This window comes from Bos javanicus, chromosome 18, assembly GCF_032452875.1.
Source record: "Bos javanicus breed banteng chromosome 18, ARS-OSU_banteng_1.0, whole genome shotgun sequence".
In the NCBI taxonomy this organism is placed as follows: domain Eukaryota; kingdom Metazoa; phylum Chordata; class Mammalia; order Artiodactyla; family Bovidae; genus Bos; species Bos javanicus.
The window spans coordinates 5439177-5451406 of NC_083885.1; the positions used below are offsets into that span (position 1 = coordinate 5439177).

Genomic DNA, 12230 nt, shown 5'->3' on the forward strand with positions numbered 1-12230 from the left:
CAGATTGCCCACATCAGTACGAGTTTACATTATAAATAAAATCTTTATTTTTAAACTAACACATTATTTTTTATTTCATATATTACATTATGTTAGACTTTCCTATGTCACTGGTCTTACTTCAACATCAATATTGTAGGTAGTCTACAAGGTGGCTTTAGCAGGAGGGAAATCAAGATGGATTAGACTGGTTTTCCTCACTAAGATTCAGAAGAAATTAATCACCCCTTGATTCTTCCTGTATTGTCTCCAAAAGAAAGAGATACAATGAGTTTGGTCCTTGGGACCTTCCAAAATCTACAAACCCTGCCCTCCATCCGCACCTAGTCATCCAGATAGTGATGTCAGTTAGTCAGGACGGAGGTCTTTTCCCAGGGTCTACCTTGGACACACTCCTGGAAGTTCCTTATTTTGTCATAAGAGTCTACCTGGTTCTCAGTTGTTGCTACTGTCATTTAGTCACTAAGTCATGTCTGACTCTCTGTGACTTCATGGATTGTAGCCCACCAGTCTCCTCTGTCCATGGGATTTCCCAGGCAAGAATACTGGAGTGGGTTGCCATTTCCTCCTCCAGGGGATCTTCCCAACCCAGGGCTTGAATCCAAGTCTACTGCTTGGCAGGCGGATTCTTTACCACCTGGGAAGTCCCTGGTTCTCAGTACTTTTCCTAAAGCCCATTTCTTGCCCAGGTAAGAATAATTACAGCAAGTCTTTCACTGTATTTCTCTGTTATTTCTGTATTTCCTTTGAAAGTGTTTTTTAAGTGTTTGAGATAATTTCAAAGGAATAAAGTGTTAGTTGGTGGAGACCTGCGAGATAGTGATGGTTGACATTTTACATTAATTTTTATGGAAAAAATTCACTGTCTTTCTTTTCTTTCTAAGGTGTGTTTCCCCAAGAATTTAACTCTTGCTAAACCCACAAAATCCTAACAGGAGGCCCTTTGACCATCCCCATTACTCTGTGTGAATAAACTCTTCCCAAGCTCCATATGAGCTGTGTAGACACACGAGTGTGTGCAGATACACAGGTGGTGCTCTGGCATAACATGCACATACTCCCACAGTAACTTTCCTAGATGTGTGTATGTCACTGAACGCACTTCTCAGAATATTAAGTGAACTGCAGAGCTCCAGACCAAAGACTTCATCAGTCTTCACAGAGAGACCCCAAGCTTCCCGGACTTTAGATTGGAAAAAAAAAGAAAGAAAAGAAAGACAAAACTTTTAGTCCCTTTATAAACTCTGATATGCTCTGAAAAGGCAAGTCAAGTAGGAAAATTTTTCTTCGCAGGAAATTTTTTTTTTTAATGCCTAAACGAGATGTGAGAACAGGGGCCACCTTATGCGGCAGCCAGCAGAGGCACTCAAACTTTCCGTCAGCAGGATCCCAGCCAAGCTGCTCAGCGCGCTTTTATAAAGCTGGCCCCAGGCATCTCAGGGCAAGATGTGGCTGTGACGTCTACTCTGCCCTTAGTACTCCAGAGGCAGTGGCACGGTGGCTGTCAGCCTCGCCCCACAGCCATGGCGAAGAACGGACTTGTAATTTACATCCTGGTTATCACCTTGCTCCTGGAGCAGACCAGCTGCCACGCATCCAAGTTCAAAGCCAGGAAGCACAGCAAACGCCGAGTGAAAGGTAACGGGGTGCCTCCATCCAGCAGAACTCTAGGCTGCTCAGGGTGGGGAGGAGGTGGACGACGTTCATTTCCAGACTCCCCCCGGAGACCATCTCTGGTGGCGGTTACCATGGCTTCATGCGGATCTGGCATTTTCAGGGGACAGAGTGACCTCTTAATTCTCTGGGACTGTTTGACATTTAAAGGAATCATATGGTAGGATTCTGGTTTCGTACGATAAAAAAGGCTCTTGCAAAAAGACTTTCTGTATTGTATATCCTCCATCAGGTGAGCTTAGGCAAGAAAATGTTCATTAGAGTGTGACAACCTGGATACAACGTCTGGTATTTGGAATGAGGGATCAAGTAGAACAAATCGATTAACAGAGTACACTGTTTCACTCATAGATATTGTACAGCTGTTCAAATTCATCTGTAAGATAACTATAACCTTATTCAATGTGTAGTAGAGGATAGAGCTATTGGTAATGTGACTTTCGTTTCATCAATAGATATATTTTCATATCCCTGGGAATATAAGGACAGTCTATATTATATGTTTAAGCTTCTTCATGTCATAGAGAAGTTTTAAGTCTTTCACTTAAAAATATTTCAACACACAAGTCATACAGCATTTGAACATATGTTAATGCAAAACAATCTCCAAGCAATTCCAGTTTGGGGTGCCTTGAATTGGATTGAAACAGTCAAAGTGTCAGTCGCTCAGTTGTGTCCAACGCTTTATGACCCCATGGACTGTAGCCCACCAGGTTCCTCTGTCCTTGGGATTCTCCACGAAAGAGTACTGGAGTGGCTTGCCATTCCCTTCTCCAGGAGATCTTCCTGTCTCAGGGATCGAACCAGGGTCTCCTGCTTTGCAGGCAGATTCTTTACCACTGAGCCGCCAGGGAAGGCCTGAGTTGGTTTAAGAGAGCTAAAAAGTCTTGCAAGGAACCAAGATAATGGCAATGCACACGCAACACACTGAACCTAAGTCAAAACTAAATCATCGAGGAAGGCGTGGTGTGATGTGCATCTCATTCTGAGGTATTTTATACAGGAGATTTCAAGGGGAATATTGGCACTATTTCCTCATCAATTTCACTTCCTTAGGAACAACACACAAACAGTAATACCAGCAAAGTTAAAGTCTTGATTTAACACAACACGAATGGCTGGCTGGTGAGAAGGGAGCTTCTCTTGCTGGTCACATTGTTAAGATTATGAAGGGCCCTGCTTTAGGTCTGATGTAAGGTTCCTTTTTGTTTCTTTGATAATTCTTTATAACACTGTGCTGGCCTCTGCCACACATCACCATGAATCAGCCAGGTATACACATGTCCCCTCCCTTCTCAACTCCCCTCCCATGGCCCACCCCAGCCTGTCCCTCTTAAATGCAATTTTTTTTTCCTAAAGAAATACTACACTTCTCTGTTACCTCCTTTAAAGAGAGATTAAAATATCTCTCATGAGCGATGAAGCATTTTGTGGAAGACGAAGGCAGGGAAAGGAAGGGGAGAGATGTGGCATTTCTGCTGGGTGATGAAGCATGTTTTGTCGCCAGCCTCTCTTTGCCACGAAGAAGGCGTGGTCCCCCCTAGCAGGGGTGTGGGGAGGGGTGTGAATATGTGAATGTGTGTGTGTGTTCTCTGTGGGTGTTTCTGAAATAACTGCAGTTCAGGGCATCATGTTCTATCCTCCAAGGCACACACACACAAGTGCACACACACGCTTTTGTTTGCTTTTTAACCGACTGGGTCCAATCCTAGACATCATCCTTCCAAAGCAGTTTGGCTCATTTTTTGCTGTGAGACCCAAGAAAGTAGATTCTACAATACGCAAAGCCATTAGCCTAAACCTGTTAAACAGTTCTTTTAAACTGCCTGGAAATAATACCAAATCTTATGAAAGCAAAAGCAAAAGTCATTTTTTTCTCTCTCAATTCTTTCCATAGAATTAACCATGATTAACTACTAAGAGATAATATTCCCAGAGTTTTCTTTAATGCCCAATTAAAAATTGATTTGTTGTTGTTTAGTTGCTAAGTCATGTCTGACTCTTTGTGACCCCATGGACTGTAGCCCCACCAGGCTCCTCTGTCCATGGGATTTTCCTAGCAAGAATACTGGAGTGGGTTGCCATTTCCTTTTTCAGGGGATCTTCTCAACCCAGGAGTCAAACCCGAGTCTCCCACTTGGCAGGCGGATTCTTTACTACTCTGACACCCGGGAAGCCCTACTTTTAACAAAATAAGTGTTGGCTGTCTAAAGTACTTGGCAGACAAATTAGCTGATTTTATCTGTTAACTCTTGGATAACCTCACATATAAGGCATTCCTCAGTCCTTTTAAAAGCTGCCTAACATTCCATGTGTGGATGGGTTATGGCTTATTTAATCTGTTCTTTCTTGGTGAAGCTTTATGTTCATCAAATCTATCTCTTTTTGATCCAATGCCTCAGTGAATTGCTTTGTACATAGATATTGATCCCAATGCTAGAATATCGTGATGATACTTCTCTAGAAGTAAAATGGTAAGTTAGTTACACCACCTGTCTTTCAAAATGGTAGCATGAACTTGTGTTCTCAACTTCAGTATACGAGAGCACCTACTGAGTTTCTTTTGTGGCTCAAAAGTTAAAGAATCGGCCTGCAATGCAGGACAGGAGACCCAGGTTCAATCCCTGGGTCAGAAGGAACCCCTGGAGAAGGAAACGGCAAATCATTTCAGTATTCCTGCCTGGAAAATCCCATGGACAGAGGAAACTGGTGGGCTACAGCCCAGGGAGTCTCAGAGTCAGACACGACTGAGTGCCTAACATGCACACACACCTTGACAACCTGACCTATCGTCAGTTTAAGCTGTGCCAGCCTAACAAAACCCCAGAAGACTTTTAATTTGCATCTCTTTGCTTATTAATGAGGTTGAGATATTTTTTCATGTATTTACTGGTCATTTTTTCCAGCAATTATTTTTGCATTCTTATCCAGTACCTATTTTTGGAGAACAACAATAATAAAATGAAAGGGAGCCTTTAAAAAACTCAAAATGGTAATTGAGCGATTTAGCTCCAAAAACAAGTTTCCCCTGCTATTCACTTCACGGGCCTCAACAAATTAGGTTGAGCAATGCAAGTTATGTTGTAGTAATGAATTAAATATAATCTCTGTTTAGTGATATAGTTGTTCCCTGTATTCATTTTGACAAAACACAACCACATTTCTCACAAAGGACAGAAGCAGACTCCAAGCCACCTGGATAACAATTTCCATAATGGTCTCCCAGGAGCCTAATATTAATTCATGTGCCTTCATGTTAATTACAATGTTTACAGCTCCCCTGTGGAGGCCAGTTACTTAAATAGTGTGGAGTTGGAAGCTGGGAGGAACTGGGGTGACATCTGTATGGCTCACAACTTGTAACCTCGAAGAAAACTTAGCAGTCTTTGCAAGTCCGGCCTCCAACAGCCACTGGCTTTGCATAGTGAATGCACCCCTATATTTATTCTGGGTTGAATGGCCCTGTTGAGGAAACCCTTGTTATTGTGCTTCTCAGCTGAGCTATCGGAGAAGGCAATGGCACCCTACTCCAGTACTCTTGCCTTGAAAATCCATGGACAGAGGAGCCTGGTAGGCTGCAGTCCATGGGGTCGCTAAGAGTCGGGCACGACTGAGCCACTTCACTTTCACTTTTCACTTTCATGCATTGGAGAAGGAAACGGCAACCCACTCCAGCGTTCTTGCCTGAAGAATCCCAGGGACAGGGGAGCCTGGTGGGCTGCTATCTCTGGCGTCGCACAGAGTCGGACATGACTGAATCGACTTAGCAGCAGCAGCAGCAGCAGCAGCTGAGCTACTGGATGCCTTGAGAATGGATGTCCGTGCCTGGATACCCCAGGAGGCATTTCCCAACCTGAATGTGGAAACACCTGACTTGCAAAGCACATGTTTAAGGGGGAAATGAGTCAGCCATGTTTGGATACTGGCCTGTCCTGAAAACACCCAAGACAGAACACAGATTCTCCATGTGGTACCCCTGCAAAGAGGCAGCTGGGAACAGCCATATCAAGCTTTAAGCGTCTTAGCTGCTTGAGGCTACCAAGCAGGTAAAGGTCGTCACTGTGCAGAAACAGATGGAAGGGGTGGAAAGAGAACAGATTTGAAGACAGCAAGATTCGAATCCAACTCTGCACCTTACAGCTGGGTGGTCTTCGACAGGTTCATTCAGTTTTCTGTGCCTCTCTTTTTTTCTGAAGTGATATTGTCTATTTCATAGTAACATTGAAAGAATTCAGCTCCTGGCACACAGTGTATGGTGGCTTTAATATTTTTAAATGTGTATTAAGATTTATTTATTATCATTCCTGCTTTTGAAGAGCTCACAAGTTGTCAGTTTCTAAGACACTGCCCAGCAGGTCTGGATTTTTGATTCGTCAAAGTTACTAATTTCCTACTCATTATTTATACCCAAGGAGAGCCATGGGGACATCCAAGACTAAATAAATTGCTAGTCCTTAATACAGAAGTATTTTCATAGGGCTGTTTATCACTGCCTTTCCATACTTCTCCATGAAAACCACTTAACCCTGCTAAGAGCCATTACACCTGGAGCATCAGTTGAGTAGGGGTATTGAGGCCAGGGGACCTTGAGACCCAATTAAGTCTGAGTATGAGTTCTACCACTTACTTGCCAATTATGCTTATTGAGTTCATTCTCACTCTTCAGTGGGAATCTCATTTTCCTCCATTCCTAACTATCTTTGAAGAGTAAGTGAAAATAACATGAAACTATTTTGTATGCCACCATTTATTCACTCAATAAACGTTATGAGATTGATTATGTGCCAAGCATCATGTGAAACATCAGGAATACCATGGACAACCAGAGAGAGAAAATTAAGTAAAGAAACACGATTATAGATTGGAGAAAGTGTGTGGAAGAAAAACAAAGGTTCAAGGAAAGAGACCAGCCAGAGAGATGTAGAGAGGATGATCAGAAAGTCTTCTCAGAAGAGGAGATGTTTAAGCTTGATAAGACGATGGATAAGGGAGTTCCCTGGCAGTCCAGTGGTTAACATTCCACGCTTCCAATGCAGAGCGTGAGAGTTTGATCCTTGGTTGGGGAACTAAGATCCCACATGCTGTGGGGCCAAAACAAAATAAAACTGAAGTCTTAAGAAAAAGAAAAAGGACAAGACCCGGGCCAAGAGTGTCCCAGGCAGAAAGAACACACTCGAAGGATCCTGCGATGTTCTAGAGTGCATCAAAAATCAACCAGTCTAAAGTCTAGTGATGGGCAGGGAGTCACATGGGATAGGGCTGGAGAGATAGACAGGCGCCCCACCTCACAGAAGAAACTCCCAGTATTATTACCCCCACCAAACCCTTACAAATCTTCCCGAACAACTTGCGTTCATTCATTGTTTTTCATGTACTCTGGGCTCAGTTTCATCAAAATCACCCTCGGCTTATGTTCTGTATCCCGAAACTTTATCTTATTTTGTTTTATTTGTCCTTTATTTTAATCATATGTTGTTTTATTCATCCTATCCCACCCCACTCTAAAAAATCCTCAGAGAAGGATGGAGACCTGAAGACTCAAGTGGAAAAGCTCTGGAAAGAAGTCAATGCCCTGAAGGAAATGCAAGCCCTGCAGACAGGTGAGACTCATCTTATCTCAACAAGATAGGAAAAGAAATTGTGATTAGCCAGCAATTCAAACCACATTGAGAGTGCATGTCATTCTAGGTGTCATTTAAAAAAGAGAGAGAGAGAGACATTGACAAGGCAGAGATGAGTCCAGGACAAAGGATTCAAAAGCTGGGAGGATGAATGTTTTGGGAAATCAGCTTGATTTTCCACTTCCTTTGCCTCTCAATGAGTGGAATAAAAATCAAACCAAAAATCAAATCAAATGTATTACTGCATTTCAATAATACATTTTGGAAGACCATCCTTTTTTTTTTTTTTTTTTTTGCTGTGCTGTGCGACATGCGAGATACCTGATCTTAGTTTCCTGACCTAGGATGGAACTCTTTCCCCTGCTTTGGGAGCACAGAGTCTTAACCACTGGACCACCAGGGAAGTCCTCATAATTCTTTATTAGGCAATGGAACACAATTGAAGCAAGTATTAACTAGACAAAATAACCAGCATTTCTTAGCTGTTTACTAAGACGCTTAGGTCCCCAGGCAGCTCAGTGGTAAAGAATTCGCCTGCCAATGCAGGAGACCTGAGTTTGATCCCTGGGTCAGGAAGACCCCCTGGAGGAGGAAATGGCGACCTACTCCAGTATTCTTGCCTGGGAGATCCCATGGACAGAGAAGCCTGGAGGACCACAGTCCATGGGGCCACAAGTGTCGGACATGACTTAGCAACTAAACAACGACAACAAAATAACCCACTGAGAGCTCAGCCAAGGTGGAACTAAACCCAGGGTCACAGGACTCAGCTCTGGCGACACTGAGTGGGTCAGATGCTCTGGAGAAGAGCTTGCCAGCAGGGGGCAGCAGTGAGTGTTCCTAATGGCAACCCACTCCAGTGTTCTTGCCTGGAGAATTCCAGGGATGGGGGAGCCTGGTGGGTTGCCATCTATGGGGTTGCACAGAGTCGGATACGACTGAAGCAACTTAGCAGCAGCAGCAGCAGCAGCAGCAGAGCTCCCAGCAGCCTATGAAGCTCCCAGGGCGAGGAAATGAGAGCCACACTGGGCAGACTCTGGAACACCCCTGGCTTGCAATGTTCACATCCTCAGGGAGGAATACTGTCATAGCAACTCCAAAGGCAGAGCTTCGAGGGTCCCAGAAGAGAGCTGCCCAATTACAAGAGTTAATGCCTTCAAGGAATACCAAAGTTAGGGCTTTTTCATCAGCTATTTATGGCCCCCAGGGCTCCCCAGGGGGCTCAGTGGTAAAGAATCCACCTACAGTGCAGGAGACATGGAAGACATGGGTTCGGTCCCTGGGTCAGGAAGATTCCCTGCAGAAGGAAATAGCAACTCACTCCAGTCTTCTTGCCTAGGAAATCCCATGGACAAAGGATTCTGGAGGGCTGCAGTCCATGGGGTGACCAAAGAGTCAGACACACCTGAGCGATTGAGCTCGGCACACTGATAGCTCCCAGGCCAGCTGTATGCTACCAGTCTTGAGCCATTTTTACCATAAGCAATATTGCCTAGTTACACTGCTGGCAGGTCCCTTTATCAAGTTTCCTGGGGAACAGAATCAGGAAGTTAAAGGAAGGTTAAATGAGTTTTCAGAAGAGGAAAGAGCTTGGTTAACCCTTCAGCCATAGTTGGGGGCTATAATAATACTTTATAAACATCAACACAGTTCAGTCGCTCAGTCGTGTCCGACTCTTTGCGACCCCATGGACTGCAGCACACCAGGTTTCCCTGTCCATCACCATCTCCCAGAGCTTACTCAAACTCATATCCATCATGAACACATTAATCCTTCAATAATTTATGAGACAGATGCTGCTATAATTCTTCTCAGTTTACAGATGAGGAAACTGAGGCACAGGGAAATTAAGGCTGACACAGATAATAAATATCAGAACGGACACCTAAGCTGAGGCAGTACAGCCCTGAAGCCTGATTCTCCAATGCTATGCCTTAAAACTATCTTTATATTTGGCTTATATCCTGGATAAGATAAACAATATTTAGCTTATTGTTATCTGCTGTGGGCTCAGTTATCTGCTGTAATCTTATGTGCAATGTAAGTCACCTTTTTATATGCTAACAACTCTTTTAAGCTTCATTATATTGTGAGCTCAGTTGCTTCAGTCGTGTCTGACTCTGTGACCCCATGGACTGTAGCCCACCAGGCTCCTCTATCCATTGGATTCTCCAGGCAAGAATACTTGACTGGGTAGCTATTTCCTTCTCCAGGGGATCTTCGGGATACAGGAATCGAACGCATGTCTCCTGCCTTGGCCGGCAGATTCTTTACCAGTGAGCCACAGGGAAGCCCCAGGCTTCACTACCCTGATATGTAAGGACAGGTATAATAAGAATCCCACATCATGGGACAGTTGTGATTATCCTACGGGTTCATTTATGTAAAATGCTGGGCACAGTGTCTGCCTCTGTGCACAGGGTCTTCATTACACGCTGACTCACCATTATCTCCATGCATCGTCCTTTCCACAACTGTCTGCTGCTACTGGCCAGGGCCAGTTCTAGATTCGGAGAAGGCAGTGGCACCCACTCCAGTACTCTTGCCTGGAAAATCCCATGGACGGAGGAGCCTGGTGGGCTGCAGTCCATGGGGACGCAAAGAGTCAGACACAACTGAGTGTATTCACTTTCACTTTTCCCTTTCGTGCACTGGAGAAGGAAATGGCAACCCATTCCGGTATTCTTGCCTGGAGAATCCCGGGGACGGTGAAGCCTGGTGGGCTGCCACAGAGTCGGACATGACTGAAGCGACTTAGAAGCAGCAGCAGTTCTAGATTATTATACTCCCACAGCATGTTAATATGTCAAATCTCACATCTTTACAGTCTGTCTGCGAGGCACAAAATTTCACAAGAAGTGCTACCTTGCCGTGGAAGGCTCGAAGCACTTCCACGAAGCCAATGAAGACTGCATTTCCAAGGGCGGGACCCTGGTTGTCCCCAGAAGCACGGATGAAATCAACGCCCTCCGAGACTATGGTAAAAGGAGCCTGCCGGGGGTCAATGACTTTTGGCTGGGCATCAATGACATGGTCGCAGAAGGCAAGTTTGTCGACATCAATGGGCTTGCCATCTCCTTCCTCAACTGGGACCAGGCACAGCCTAACGGTGGCAAGCGGGAAAATTGTGCCCTCTTCTCCCAGTCAGCTCAGGGCAAGTGGAGTGACGAGGCCTGTCACAGCAGCAAGAGGTTCATATGTGAGTTCACCATCCCTCAATAGTCCCTTCTCAGGTACACCTTCCCAGAAAGACCGGTCATGATTTACAGGCTGATGGTTCTCAAGAATGGTTCAAAATCGTCATAGGGGAGGCGATGTCCCTAGGAAAACGAGAGGCAGCCAAGCTTGCTACCACACTGTATTGTGATTTTTCCCCTCCACGGGGATTGGGGGATCGGAAAATAATCATTCCGTCATGTACACACTGCTCAAGCAGCTTCTGCAAAAATGGGCTATTAGACCTTTCTCATTCCTGGTCCCTCTTCCTTGTATAGACCAGGTGTGTATCAAAAAGACAATGGCCAGAAAAGCAAGCTGTAGGCTACCTGGAAGATCTTCTGTTAAAGGTTTCGTATGTATCTGAGTGATGAGGTGCTACATAATCCAAAACCTTTTCAGTCTGATGCTCGGTCTGCTCCCCCCTAGTGACAGCATCTTATTAGCCGTCACTCTTTCCTTGAGTCGCAGCATCCCCTGGTGGGACATGTAACTGCTCTTTCACATGGATACATAGAAGTTTCAGATAAGCTCTGGTTTAACTCTGTTTTCTTCAAACCCACCCGACTCTTGCTCCCGCCCCCAGTGATATATACACATCGTGTTTTTTTTGTTTTGTTTTTGTTTTTTTTTTAAGTTCCCAGTAAAGATCTGAAAGGAAATGTTAAGGCAGCATAATATTTGGTCAGTTTCCACCCCAGTATGACATTACAGTTTCCAACCTGAATAGGTAAACCGAAGGCAGAACAGAGTAGCAGACTGTACAGAAAGAGAGAAACTTTTTAAATTCTCCTTTTCCCCTGCTTTAGTTTTATGAAATCAACAGCGGATATTATACATCTTAGTTTCCTTTTTAAAAATATATTTTACACAGATATATATTTTAACAATCATATATTTAAGTCTATAGGAGAAAAATCTATATTTAGATTGAAAGTTGGAAGGTGGATTTAAAAAACCTTTTTTGAGTTACATGTACATCTATACTACTTTTTTATTCTGCCAAGTGCTGCTCCCCCTAAATTGTTTAGATTGTGTAATGTAATGCCATTGCTTAATAAGAAATTATGAAGTTAAGGCTTGGAGAAAATGGGTTTTTTAGAAGCAAACAATTCCAGGTACATTCTGTTCTTCAAATAAACATCCTTTTTTTTCCCCTTTAAATGTTGAATATGTTTTGGGAACAAAATCCTTCTTTATAAACTTAATCATGTATGCTTGGAATTAAGTTTTAGTTCTTCACACTGCACAATAATAATAAAGCCTGAATTCTGATCAATGTGGGGTTATATGGGTATTGTCTGGAGTTATTCAAACTATGTTGGTTTATATCAGACTTGAAGAAATTGGGGGATAAATGCACTAGATTTGATCAAACTGGTGATTTAGATGTGCTGTAAGGATAGTTTTACTTGAGAATAAAGAAGTAAAGTGGAGACGGAGGAAGAGAACTTTTTAAAAGTTGTACCTGCCATTGTTTTTGGTTGACCCTGATCAATTTCCTCTTCCAACGCAACCACAGTCTCCGCGTGGGAATCTTATCAAATTGCAGATCCCATAGGTCTGGGCTGAGGTCCCAGATTCCTCACTTCTAAAAGCATCTAGTGGAAGCCAACAGGGCTGGACCACACACCACAGTCTGAGAGCAAGGGTCTGAACCTATAACTATTGCCCAGAGACAGTCTCTGCTGATTCAGGTCTGTTCCCCTTTAACTCAAG

The 12230-nt window shown here is 43.8% G+C and overlaps 1 protein-coding gene across 1 annotated transcript; it reads left to right on the forward strand.

Moving 5' to 3' along the window:
* The first annotated feature begins 396 nt into the window (after positions 1 to 396).
* CLEC3A (C-type lectin domain family 3 member A) lies at positions 397 to 11800 on the forward strand. Its single transcript, XM_061386822.1, has 4 exons — positions 397 to 689; positions 1294 to 1638; positions 7191 to 7274; positions 10123 to 11800. The coding sequence occupies exons 2-4, from the start codon at positions 1524 to 1526 to the stop codon at positions 10515 to 10517; spliced, it is 594 nt and encodes a 197-aa protein (XP_061242806.1). The 5' UTR covers positions 397 to 689; positions 1294 to 1523; the 3' UTR covers positions 10518 to 11800.
* The last annotated feature ends 430 nt before the right edge of the window (positions 11801 to 12230 follow it).

Coding starts and splice junctions, on each gene's coding strand:
- CLEC3A (XM_061386822.1), top strand. CDS start 1,524: ATGGCGAAGAACGGACTTGTAATTTACATCCTGGTTATCACCTTGCTC. Junction 1,639..7,190: donor CAGCAAACGCCGAGTGAAAG/GTAACGGGGTGC, acceptor AAAAATCCTCAG/AGAAGGATGGAGACCTGAAG. Junction 7,275..10,122: donor AATGCAAGCCCTGCAGACAG/GTGAGACTCATC, acceptor ACATCTTTACAG/TCTGTCTGCGAGGCACAAAA.